Here is a 14,177-nt window from a genome sequence, read left to right on the forward strand (position 1 = left end):
ATCAGTCACCAGCAGCAGTGGTGGTTCAGCTGATGAGCTGTGGCCAGGTTTATTAGAAATAATTCTATTGTGGGCAAAACAAAAAAGATTGTAATTAAATTTTGCAAATAATATTTTTTACATGAGCAACCTTTTGCATAAACAGCAAATCTGTGGACTCGGATAAATTCTTGGTGGGCATATCACAGATGATGTGAACTAAACCACAAGTACATCCTCTAGAGAAGAAAGCACCATAGCTCCTGTAGTTCTGATGGACTGAGAGGTTTGTTCTCCAAAATGAAAGATGCTAGAAGATTAAAATGCTGGGAGGAAAAATTATTTCCTGACTGTAGATGCATGTAATTAGTGATGCCTGTGACAAACACACCATATGTATTACCTTATGACTAATATTATTAATTTAGAATATTAACTTATGACTTTTTTCATGCAGTGCATGAGATCCAATCCCGTTCAGCTCCCCCACCCCTTTCATCACGGGGATACTGTCCTTCCTACCCTCTTATTTTCATCTGAAGATGCCACAGAAACAAAATCATTTCTCTTCCACATTTAAACAGCTCAAGAGACCTGATTCAGCAAGTCAGTCTTTTCCATTTTGCAATATGCCACACAGCCTGAAAAGAGAAGGTGATGAGAAAACAAGCAGACAGCTGTTAGAGTGGAGAAGTGGAGGTGATATTGGAATTGCATTATTCAGGCGGGGTGGTGGTGGGGTGAAAGGTGTTGAAGGTGTTGAATGCCATGCTTGAGTGAACTGGCGGAAAAGCACAAGCTCTGAGCACATTGGCTCACCAGAGCACTTCTGTCAGAATTTTTATTGTCCCGGGGAATGAGTGTACGGCCTATTAGTTCATTACGCTAAAAGCTCCTGAAAAATGTGTCCTTATTATTGCTACCCATTATTGCTACACACAGCATGTGTACGTTTCATTAAATCCTAATTCTCGCCTCGCCACTGCAGAGCTACTTTTGTAATAGCACTTTTGTTTCAGAGGAAATAAATCTGAGTAGGTTGCAGTAGGCGGTGTTATGCAGGAGTATATTTTAAGTTTTAGCTACTATGGTGTTTGGAAGCTGATATCAACGTGCTAATTTTGTTTCAAATGTGTCATATTCAGATTTAAAATTTAGACTATACATTATACAATATGTTTAAACTATAATAAATTCAATTCAGTCATATGTGGGGAAACCCTGCATTCAACAAGTACCAAGACTGGCATGGCATTTTGCATTAATTCATTTATTTTTTTTGGTCAAGCTGGTCAATGCTGTATAAATACACAGTCAGTCTTGAGGTCCTTGACTGTGTTGCTAATGACTTTATGTTACTGCAGGTAGTAAAGATCAACGTGTGCTACTGGAAGGAGAAGGTCCCTGGGTCCTATAGCATGAAGCAGCGCTTTCCCTGCTTCATACAAACTGAATGCTTGGAGTCCAAAGTGAATATCTACGGACTTCCGTCCAATGAGTACCCAGGGCTGATGAAGGTACGTCACGTAACTGGGACTTTAAGTGAAGTTTTACACAGAAACTACTGCATACCTGCCTCTAACATACAAACTGTGAGCAGGAACTAGACTTTATAAAAGATCAATTCAAAATTTGATTTCAACATGTGATTTTGTTGTTCCTCGTTTGGTTTTGTTGTCTCAGTAAATGCTTCAAGCACTTCAATATTGGTATATAAATCTGTGCTGTGTACTCAACCAGATACATTTTTTTAATCAAATGAAGGCAACGACACCAGAGGATAGCTTATGGATATGTATAACAGGGGTGTTATTTAAGTTCAGTGGCTGAACTGTGGGAGTGGAAAGGAGGACCCAAGAGCGGACACGAGTTTAAACACTGGATTTAAACAAAAAGCGAGCCACTTATTATGGCTGGAAAACAATGAATAAAAAAATAAAGCAAAGGCGAGCAGGGTGAAAACTAAACTAAAATCTAAACTGGGAAAAATTAAACTGTGATTACTATGACTGAACTGTGGTAACTGCAGTGTTGGGTAAGTTACTTTAAAATAGAAACTTAGTTACATTACTAGTTACTTCTATTAAAAGTAACTCAGTTACTTCAAGTTACTCGTTACTTTTAAAGTAACTAGTTACTAGGGAAAGTAACTTTGGTTTTACTCAGAATTCTCTTGTTAATGTGTTGCTTCCATAACTTTGCCAGTCTTCTAGTTTGCTTACTTGCCACAAGTGCACTGTGCCACCTACCAATAGAAAGGAAAAGATAATGTGCATATTTCCACGAGAGAAATCCCACGCCTGGACCGTCATTGACTGCTGCCATGATTCTAGCCTACGTCACAGCGTCATGTGCGCCTTTTACATCCAACACAAAAACTGCAGTCGTGGTGCTTTGATTGTACTCGGAACTCTGAAATTCTGCCTTCTGAATAGGAAGATGTAGGTAACACCAGACTGCAGATGAGCTGCATACAGAGCTGGACTGGGACAAAAAATCGACCCGGGCGTTTTGACTAGAGACCGGCCATTATAGGAAAAATCATAAAGCCTTTGAATGAAAACAAACACTGTTGTGACAGTGATGTACACTGTCTTGATGGTATATATGCATCAATCTATCAATCGTTTGTTGTAAGATTCAGATAATTATTTTTTAAAAGCGAGACATTTTAAATGAGAATAAGAAAGAAAAGTATTTCTTTGTGCCCACCCCTCCCTGTTAATGCCCTACCTGACCCCCTGGCAAAACTTTGCTAGATCCACACCTGCACAGTTACCAGCTGTCAGCTACTTAGAAAAGGATCCTGGTGTTATTTGTCTCTCAGAAACAGTTCATAACTTCCCTTCAACTCATCCATGTCACCTAAAAGGTAAACCTGTTTCTCCATCACCTGTTCAGCTCTGATGATTCAGTAAGGACATCTCCTGGTTTCATGTTTCCCTCTCACCAGATAAACAAACCGACATCATGACCAGCAGCTATACAGCTGTGGCTCCAGCAAACATCAGCCGATACTAGAAATTAATATTAAATAAATTCTAACAACAGCTGATCAAGCTTAAACGTGCTGCTGTTGTTTAACGCAACATTGGCTGGTTTCCTCTTTCTGGCACAAAGTGGGCGATAAACAAACAAGAGAGCCGATCAGCTGATCATTGATCAGTTTTCATGATTGAAGTAGAAACGGGAGAGGGAGGGGGGAGAATGAAAGAAGAGGCAGCTGTGCAGCAAAGACACAGAATAACTCCAGCTTTGTGCCTTTTTCATTGTAGCTGAATTACGGGACAAACTGTTCCTTTTCACCTCAATAAGAAACGCATAATATTTTCTCTGAATACCAGACGGGACAGTTGGCAACTCTAATAACTTAACAGAATAAAGTTCAACATCATTAACATCATAGCACCCACCCAGCTGTATAGAAACTCCGTCATGCTAGCTAGTACGCAGTACGGAAAAAGTCAGAATAACGAAAATAAACTCCACCTAAACTTGGTTTATATCTGACTCAGATAGACTGCAGGTCATAACTTCTTACCTGAAGTTCACACTTGGACCGGCGGCCGCCTCGGGTCTCTTTTCCTTCTCCTCCACCTGCTGCCTCCACCACTTGCTAATGTTACTGAATCTGTGGAAGCTCCGCGATAGCCACCACACGAAGTAACGAGTAACGACCCTATCTAAATCCCAGTAACGACTAACGCGTTCCTGATTTTGGCATAATAACTAGTTACCGTGCTCGTTACCACAATAATAACGTAGTTACTGTAACGCGTTACTTAATAACGCGTTAGTCCCAACACTGGGTAACTGTGATAACAAACATTATCAACATTATTCTGACCAGGAACGTGCGAGAAACTATGATGAACAAGAACATGAAACATGAAGTACATGGAACTTGACGTGACGTGGTGGGAGGAAACACAGACGACCTGACAAAGACTGAAGGAAAACAGTGTTTGTGTGTAGGGAAGTAGGAACATATGGGGAAACAGCTGACTAGAATAAACATAATGACGCCACAGGGGAAGTAAAACTAAACACATTAAACATCGGTCGTGTCCAAATTCATGGGCTTATTGAGAAAATTCAAGTTATGTTTAGCAGACAAAAAACTAAAAATGCTGTTTGCAAGGTTGTCATTTTATAGGCTAGAAGCCACAAGGTACAAGAGAGAAGGCAGAAAACTCCACGGTTCTTCCCTGCTATACTTTCATATGTGTTCAAATCAATTCTGTGGAAGCCCGTCTCTGCCACACACAAAAGAATCCATGACTTATTTTCTCAAAATTTCGAGTTTTTTTCTCAAAATTTCGACTTATTAACTCAAAATTTCGAGTTAGCCATGTCAATCAGTAATCTATGTGAATGACGTCATTTCCTTGTTACCCGGAAGCTGAAGCCCTCAGCTACAAATGCTACAGCTAAGCTACCGGTATTACATCCAGTAATGAATGCACAGATTCAATAATGATGAAATCCTTGTGTTATTAGTTGAATCACATGGCGTTACTATCAGCAAACGTACTTGCGAAAGCGCCAATTTGTTGCGATCCGGTTTTGAGTACACGTTACTCTGCGCCATATGGGTAACAAGAAAGTGACCTCATTCACGCAGGTCGTGTCCAAATTCATGGGCTGCATCCTCCTGAGGACCCGGCCTTTGCGGTCTACGTGGGCCGGGTCCTCAGAAGGTCGGGTAGGCCGGAAGTAAACGGCTGTGAAATTGGACGGTCTAGCCTTCTGATTAGCGTCAGCGCTGTCTCGGTGGAGTTTAATAAACTCAGCCGTCTGCTCCTTGCTGTCTAAAATATAACAGGACACTGGCGTAAATTCTCGACTGTCTCATACTTCTGTTTAATCAGTTTTCTGTTTTACGTTTAGTCAACTGTGTAAAAACCAAGGAGGAACCCACCCGGGGGATTAATAAAGTTTTATTTTATCGAATCTAATCAAATAACTTTAATCTCAGCCAAACCGATTTACTCATGAACAAACAAAACACTGAAAAAAGCCCAACAATAACATTTTTAGGTTGTCTAAGTGACTTATATATTCTCGGCGGCTTCAGTGACCCTCGAGCTCCCGGCTAGCTATCAACCTGGTGGGTAGCAGACGTCTCCGAAAACGTCGAAGCACTTTTGCAAATATGCGATATCTTGATAAACCGAGCAGATATTTGATGTTTACACAGCTGCTTTCTCGCCTGAAAATATGTTAAAAGTTTATTTTGTGACCCAGAAAGATTAGTAAGAGTAATTTTAAAACTTAGTAGCGGCCGCCATTGTTGGAAACTGAAGTTTGGCTGAGCCGCGCTATGAATTCTGGGATATGGTAGGCCACGAAGGACAACCTGACCCATCCTTCAAATTCGGGGAAAAGGAGGACGCATTTGTCGGCTGCATTCGGAGGAGTCTACGTCTGTGACGTAATCGGTCTACAATTTGGACACGACCATGGAAACACCAGGCTTTTCAAAATAAAACAGGAAACATAGAGAGATGTAGACATGACAACACCAGCTAGACAATAAGAACATAGAACACAGGTAGACAAGCACACAGGCATGACTGAAAGAAAAGCACTGAGGACAAGACAGACCACATAGAGGACCGGAAAAGACTCATAACTAAAGAGACATAGAAGAACCTAAACTAGACCTAAAACTCAAGGAAAACTAATAATAATACTGGAACTTGATATCCTTTCAATATAATATAAGAAATCACAAAAATAAACTCAAAATGCTGGGTCACATGTGGGCAAAAACAGGGCCAAATGCAGTGGTCTGGTTCAAATCTGACCTTTTACTTGCACGTCTTCACTGGTGTCCTCTCTGCTTTTTATTGAATATATCATAAATTAAAAATAACTAATATTTTAAAAAGAATATGAGTAATAAAATTACCAACAAACAGTTATTTAATCTTCTTTGTAAGTTCATTGAGCTCTTTATTCACTCATATGCCTACATTCTCTTTTTTCACTTCCTTATCTCCATGTTATTAATTTTCTTGTGGGCCACTCAGCCTAGTGTTCCCTGTGCTTTTGAATCTCAGTGCACTCAAAACCACCCTGCTGTGAGATGACTGTACTAACTAGTGAACAACAATGCCAAACGGCATATTACTGAAATTATATTCAGTTCTGTCAGATGATTTATCCTTTTATATTGTAGAAATCATGTTGGATAACTGGTTACCCTTTATTTGAAAGAACTTTATATAACTTTTTAATTAAATAATAATAAACATAACTGCTATAAACAGTTAATTTAGGGTCATCATTATTGTTTTTAGCATCCTTTAAATAGTCTCATTGAGATCAAGATCTATTTGTCCAACAAAAGTGCAAAAAATGTTTTGTGATAAGAAACACATACTGGGGTGGCTGTAGCTCAGGAGGTAGAACAGGTCATCTACTGATCGGAAGGTTGTCTGCATGCCAAATATCCCCAAGTTGCTCTCAGATTCATCCATCAGAGTATGAATGTGTGTGAATGGTAGTTAGAAAGCACTTCAAAGCATAAAAACAGTGCTTGTGTGAATGGGTGAGTGTGGCATACTTGCTGACATATGCAGCCTTTAAGCCTTTTCTTGAGAGGTCATCCGCATGGTAAATTTCATGACTATGAATGTTTGAATATGAACTGTTGGCTGGATATTTTTAGGTGACCTTGTAAGTATCGTGTACTTAGTTTTAACAAAGTTTTAAAGTTTGTGTGATAAGAGAGTTCTAAAATGTATCAAAAGTAGCAGTTGTTGCTGTTAAGGGCCCAAACAGTTATTAGGTTTAGGGGGAAATCCCTTTTTCACACAGGGCTGTGTAGGTTTAGAAACTGTGTTTTGTGTTTACCTGTTAGCTTTGTCTAATATCTAATATCTTGTTGATATGAACTTTTAATTGTAAACAAGGATCCAACAGTAAATCAGTAAGAGGGCAAACACTACTGGAGAACACCATGTTCTCCAGAGAACACCATGTTCTCCAGAGAACACCATGTTCTCCAGTAGTTCAGAACACAGCACTTTTTTTGCTGTATTTAGTTTTATTGCTGCCACCCAGACACATCTTGCTAATGATTGAACTGAACATTGTCACGTGGTTTGTGGTGAGACATTATGGTGTGCTTGGAGTTCACTTAGGTTATAACTCTGTGTGAAAATAAGTCAAATCACAGGGAAAAGCAACAAAATCATCAACTGATTTAGACCAGAGTAAATGAACTATACATGTGAAACTGACACTAAGAGAGACTCTAAGATTTGCTAGGCAAGATAATTTTGAGATGGGGCAGTGATTATTTAAGTTACAAGGGTCACTACCTTTATGGAATAGAGTATCTGTGCTTATTGTCCTTTGGTCTTGTTGACCTTTGGCAATAAGACTCTGATGAAGCAACATAACTAGGCAGTGCTCCAAATGAAAGCACAGGACCCACAGGGTATAGATGCTGTTGGTCTTATCTTAATGACCTTGTAGTACCATATCACCCTATTAGAGCACTTCGCTCCCGCTCTGCAGGCCTACTTGTTGTTCCTAGAGTATTTAAAAGTAGAATGGGAGGGAGAGCCTTCAGTTTTCAGGCCCCTCTTCTGTGGAACCAGCTTCCAGTTTGGATTCAGGAGACAGACACTATCTCTACTTTTAAGATTAGGCTTAAAACTTTCCTTTTTGCTAAAGCATATAGTTAGGGCTGGACCAGGTGACCCTGAATCCTCCCTTAGTTATGCTGCAATAGACGTAGGCTGCCGGGGGATTCCCATGATGCATTGAGTTTTTCCTTTCCAGTCACCTTTCTCACTCACTATGTATTAACAGACCTCTCTGTGTTGAATCATATCTGTTATTAATCTCTGTCTCTCTTCCACAGCATGTCTTTTATCCTGTCTTCCTTCTCTCACCCCAACCGGTCGCAGCAGATGGCCCCGCCCCTCCCTGAGCCTGGTTCTGATGGAGGTTTCTTCCTGTTAAAAGGGAGTTTTTCCTTCCCACTGTTGCCAAAGTGCTGCTCATAGGGGGTCATATGATTGTTGGGTTTTTCTCTGTATCTATGAAGCGCCTTGAGGCGGCTTTTGTTGTGATTTGGCGCTATATAAATAAAATTGAATTGAATTGAATTGGTGAAACAAATGGTAGATGGAGTGTTTCAGAATCCCAACATCCACAATAATGTGTAGATTGGGCAGAGGAGAAGGGTGTGGTATCTTAGTGAAAGAAACTGATCAACTGTCTTATCATGTCTTGTAATCCAGCATTTACTGCACAAAGCTGTAACCAGCCTTGCATCTATCCATTGCCAACCATTTTATCTTGTACAAATCTGACCAACTCTTCCAAGTTTGTGTTTTTCCTTCTGACCAGATGCGGTTTTTGTGCCACCACCCCGCCTCAGGTGATCAGTATTGTGGCCCTAATTAGAGATGGCACGATACCACTTTTTTATGTCCGATACCGATACCGATATCATAAATTTGAATATCTGCCGATACCGATATGAATCCGATATAGTGTGTTTTTTAATCAATAAAACGTTTTTTTTTTTATATCTTGCTGCATTTTGTATAAGTTTATACTCAAGTTTAAATAAATAACAACACTAAAGCTATTCTGTTATACCTGTATGTAAAAAAATACACTGCGCCCAAAATATTTCATAGTTCAGCAACACTGATCAATCTAATAAACTTAAACCTGCTCCATCCTCCCTATTCTGGTATTTTAAAGAGTACTTAACAGATATATTAAGCAACCTAACTAATAGGGTTGCAAACTCCCAGCAAAAAAAAAAAATAGGGAACCACCCCCCATCTCATGATGCTTAATCGATGTAATCAAATTTAATTTGATGCAGGGGGAAAATGCACAAAAATAAATTATTTTTCAAGAAATATTAAATAGATTCAACATCTTTCTTCAACAGAATTGCAGACTGCACAGATTGTACCTTCCCAAAGGAAAAAGTACTATAGCTTACTAGGGTATATTAGACTCAACAGTTACTATATACAGTGATGGACTTCTATACATTTTACATCAGATTAAAACTTTGGGTGTAAGAGTCAGATAATTATTTATTAAAAGCTCGACATTTTAAATGAGAATAAGAAACAAAAGTATGTCTTTGTGCCCCCTTTTCCCTGTTCATGCCCTATCGGCCCCCCTGGCTAAACTTTGCTAGATCCGTCCCTGCACAGTTACCAGCCGTCAGCTGCGTAGAAAAAGATCCTGGTGTAGAAAGTAATATTAAATAAATTCTAACAACAGCTTATCAAGCTTAATAGTGCTGCTGTTGTTCAGCCACTGGTTTCCTCTTTCTGGTGAGAAGTGGGCCAAAAACTAAGAAGAGAGACGGACTTGCGACAGAAAAGCCGATCAGCTGATCATTAAGCTGTTTCACGACTGAAGTAGCAGCAGGAGAGAGAGAGAGAAGAGGCAGTCGCTCCATATATCAGTTGTTAAGCTTAACGTGGGAATGCTTTACAAACATTCAGAGATGAACTTACACACTTGCTTTACTTCTCTCTGGGATAACTTCCTCGGAGATGAAATGCTGGTTTGGTAGCGAGGCTATAAATACACACAGCTGCTCTATCACGTGATGCACACTGCTGCGACGTGCTAAGGTTATGAGCCGAGTTACGCCATGTAGCAAGTTTTGTGAGGTGCTTTTTTGATATTTAATGGATCGGATTACATTTTTCATTTCTCACCGATATCCGATCCAGTAATTTGGGTCAGTATCGGACCGATACCGATACGTAATATCGGATCGGTCCATCTCTAGCCCTAATACTCTGTATTTGTAGGGTTATGACTTGTGGAGTTCTCTTTTAAACAAATACATATGAACTGCATATAATAATATAATTGTCCTTCTGACAAAATTAATTGGTACTGTAATTAATGTTAAGTTTTAAGTTTTAAGTGTACATTTCTAGGAGATGGGTCATTCTTCAACATTGTTGCCGAACACTGTTCACTTCTTTTTTTCCACATTTTATCTGCTGTTCAGACGTTTTCTGTTTTTCTTTAAAAGTTTATGAATCTATGCATGTTTGGAGGGTATATCCAAATTCACAAGTAAGTCTTGCTAACATTTGACCATTATTTATCAAAGCTGGAAAAAAAGGTTTTAGATTTTATTGTTTTAAAGAACTTAATTAAGGCAATTAATAGATAACTTTAAGTGTTTTTTATGTTTTGTTATACACAACTGTTAATGCTTTTCTTTAAAAACAGAAATGCTGTTGCAAAGTGGACTTTAAAATGTGATTTGTTCTCCCTCGGCATCATATTAGTTGTAAGGTTTGTGCTGGAGTTGATGTCATCCGATGACACATCTCTATTTTGGGCATTATGGCAAGCCAGCAGGAGCTCACAGTCTAATAGCAGACCACATGCACAGAAGAGAACGGGAAGACAGATGGTGATGCCACGTTGCATTATTCACTCGAAGACACAGTCACCAGAGCTAGCAATGCTTGGACCATTTAACAGTTTGAAAGAATGCCAAAATGAAGCAGAAGACGGTGGCATTTTCTCATCTGTAGTTTGTTTGTTTTTAAAGCAGGGACCTGCCAAGCAGAAAACCTAAAGAAAAAAGTCAAAGCAGTAGTTCTTTTAATCTCTCACGGTTCTCACTTTGCCTTTAGTCTCCGAGCAAGACTGTATGTGTCAAACCTGGATTATAAAAACATCACAAAGAAAAGATGCTTTGGAAGTTTTTGTAGATCATCCTAACCGACAGTAGCTACTGAAATGAGTGGAACATGCTCGTGCCTTATTACATTTAATATAAAGCATTTTATTGAGTTCTGAATAACCCCAATCGGTGCTGCAAAAACAATCTGAGACAGCCTGCTAAACTGCAAAATGGTGAACAAAGACCTTCTTGTGTGCACCTGCACCTTTAAAAAGTACCAGGTTTGCAGTGAACTTGTGCATAGTTCCATTCAAGCTGTGTTTCTGTTGTCATTCAATTGATATAAACACCAACGCCACAATTAGTTCCACGGTCACATAACACAAAATGCTCAGATGCAATATTGTTACTATGACATAATAACAGAATGCAAAGCTATTCTATTCACAATACTGCAGCTGTCCTTCTGCTCCTCATATCACTGAAAATATGCTGTTTTTGGTACTTTCATATAGAACTAATACCAGTGATGTGATTACAGGTGTGCTACCATATGGGCAGCAAGACAGACCCAGACCAGAGAGATTTGCAGAAAGACAAGTCTGATATTGAGATTCTCCAGCATTACATCGCCCGCTGCTTTCCTGGCCTCATCCCTGAACCTGCTATAGTGGAGAGCTGCTTGTATACGGTACAGTGTTAACATTGTGTTTTTTGTTGTCATCTTCATCTGTGAAAGTGCAGAGAAAAAAAAAACTATAGTGAAAATTTACTGCATAAATTGTGTATTGCGTTTATAGACTCACCAGTCAAATCTAGTAAACAGAGCTGTGTCCCAAAATAAGGTTTAAAAAGGTCTTCTTCTGTCTGCTGTACGTCACCACAGACAGGGATCAACAAATGTGTTAGCCCACCAGTCATAAAAACAAGAAAACACCAACGTTTTAGTAATTTGTCAAAAACTAGTTTAAACTTAAAAAATTCTGTTGGTATTTAAGCAAAAAGCAAACTGAAGGTAACCTGTCTGTCGCCAACAATGAAAATATCATTTATAATGCTAAAATGAAAAATGCAGACTTTTCTCCATAATGGATAATGTGTTCTATTCTATTCTGCATTCTGGATCGATTATATATTCTATCCAGTATCAAGGGGATTTATCAGAATAAATGAAGTTTATAATAAAAAATGTGAAGTGTGTGAGTTTCTGTCTGTACTTAGGTTCTTGTCAGGTTTTAATGCTGTTCTAAGGTTCATCTTATGCTGTGCAGAACTAGGTTTATGTATTTTTTTTTTTAAAGCGGTTTTGCAGCTGCTCACCAACACATGATCACATACTGAAGCAATAGGACAATAAAATTTTGGCCACCTTGTCTGATATCTCTGAAAATCCTGACAACTCTTTTCTCACTTAACAAGTCATTCTTAAGAAGATAACTAGTCTCTTCTGTTGTGCTCATATTTGGTCTTCTGTCAGAGGTCACTATGCATATACACTGGGCTTCTTTATCGAGTTAAACAGGTTTTTGAAACATTTTTCATAAAGACTTTGACAGGAACAGCTCACAAGGCCACAAGAAGCAGAACAAAGAGGCTGCAGCACTCTTGAATGAATGTGCATTAAATCTCACTGCTTTTTTGAAAATAACACTTATTTAATTTACTCAAAGTTTGGTTACCAGGGTAACCCTGGTTCTCTGAATACAAAGTGAGGAGTCTCATAATGGGAAGCCCTACTACCACTACATCTAAGACGTAAGGGGTGAGGTCACTTCCTTGTTTCTTTTGAAAAGAACAAAGGCTAGCTCACAGATACCCAACCACATCTGTCCCACAGCTGGTGGACTGTGAAGAGCAAATCAGCTCCAGGAGTGAGGCTCAAGAGAGTAGGAGTTCCTGCTCTATTGAGCCTGTCCATTTCTTCCTTTAGTCCAAAGTTGGGATCGCCCCTAAGACCAAGTGAGCAATCTAGGTGTTCAAAGAGTGCAGTGAAAAAAGCATGGAAGAATGAGGGGTCGTCAACACTTGGGCCATATATACTTACAATACATAACTTTTTGTTAAGCATAGATAATTTAATGGCTTTATAACTGTGAGTACTGTGAAATTAACATTTTTATGTATTAAAATTGCTACTCCCCTTTGCTTAGAGTTATAGCAGGCTGAGAACGCATCAGGAAACTCAGGTGTTTTAAGTTCATCTGTAGCTGCAGCAGGTCTATCAGTCTCTTATAATAAAACAACGTCTGCCTGTAGTGTTTTTAAGGTGGTTAAGTGTCTTATCTTTAACCTCTTCTCTCTGGAGCCAGCTCCATGCACTTTCCATGTGACAAACCTTAGTGTGCCCATAATTGTGTGTGTGCAGCTAATGTTGCACACTGCATGTGACGCTGAAATAAATGAGGAAAAAAAATACATACATCAGTCAGGTGAGGGGGAAAAAAGAACGTTTGATAGGATGTTCCATAGGGATGCAATATGTAGATGTGGATGTGCTGGTGCTGAGTGCATATGTACTTGATCTGCTGAGCAGATGTGTAAAGATTGAGTGTGTTCAAATCAGCTTTATTTATACAGCACCAAATCACAATAAAGGTTGCCTCAAGGTGCTTTATATTGCAAGGTAGACCCTACAATAATACATCAGAGAAAACCCAACAATCATATGACCCCCTATGAGCAGCACTTTGGCGACAGTGGGAAGGAAAAACTCCCTTTTAACAGGAAGAAACCTCCAGCAGAACCAGGCTCAGGGAGGGGCGGGGCCATCTGCTGTGACCGGTTGGGGTGAGAGAAGGAAGACAGGATAAAGACATGCAGTGGAAGAGAGACAGAGATTAATAACAGATATGATTCAATGCAGAGATGTCTGTGAACACATAGTGAGTGAGAAAGGTGACTGAAGAAGAAATAGACTTCTTTGTTTTTTGTTGTTGTTGTTTTAAAATTTACTAACTCTTCATATTTTATTGTTTTTGCAGCTAACGCCTGACCATCATTTTGTGCTGGACTACCACCCTGCATACAGCAACATCGTGATTGGAGCAGGATTTTCAGGTACAGCACAATATGGCTCCAAAAAAATGAAAGAAAACATGTGTAGCACATATAACTCTAGCCATATTTGTCAGGATAAATAGCTTCTATTCATTCAAAACTACTGTTAATTAATTGATTATTCAAACCACACAAAAAACCAAAGTATAGATAGGAATGGTAATATTTTTTTGCTGTCAATGCAGATGTTAATTTCTTAATATAGACGTTTCCTTTTGAGACATTTCCAGCGTAACCAGATCTGTGTTAATAGTTAATATTGAAAACGAAGAACCAAGGTAAGGTGCCTCAGGCACATGGGCTCTGTGGGAAAGTGGATTCTAAGTAATCGTGAACACTAGACAGGTATCCTCTCCACTCAGGAAACCCTGCAGCTGTGGACACTCTGCATTAATCCCTTCTAATTCTTCAAAAAAATCAAATCAAACAAAATCACAAAAAATCAAAACAAAATGACATTTTCCTGAACTAGTTTCTGAGTCTGTTGTAG

General features: G+C 39.1%; 1 protein-coding gene and 1 long non-coding RNA gene across 3 annotated transcripts in view; both read left to right on the top strand.

Moving 5' to 3' along the window:
* pipox (pipecolic acid oxidase) overlaps positions 1-14,177 on the top strand; it is a 33,417-nt gene that overhangs the window by 11,510 nt on the left and 7,730 nt on the right. For both annotated transcript variants that reach the window (XM_085130780.1, XM_085130781.1), the window contains exons 5-7: positions 1,344-1,496; positions 11,172-11,321; positions 13,612-13,687. In XM_085130780.1, coding sequence (XP_084986906.1) covers positions 1,344-1,496; positions 11,172-11,321; positions 13,612-13,687 — 379 coding nt within the window. The remainder of the gene's footprint in view (positions 1-1,343; positions 1,497-11,171; positions 11,322-13,611; positions 13,688-14,177) is intronic.
* LOC146504635 (uncharacterized) lies at positions 2,001-9,193 on the top strand. The gene is made up of 2 exons (XR_014868704.1): positions 2,001-7,429; positions 8,183-9,193. It is a non-coding gene; the product is annotated as an uncharacterized LOC146504635 (long non-coding RNA).

Source organism: Neolamprologus multifasciatus, chromosome 14 (genome assembly GCF_963576455.1).
Source record: "Neolamprologus multifasciatus chromosome 14, fNeoMul1.2, whole genome shotgun sequence".
NCBI lineage: Eukaryota > Metazoa > Chordata > Actinopteri > Cichliformes > Cichlidae > Neolamprologus > Neolamprologus multifasciatus.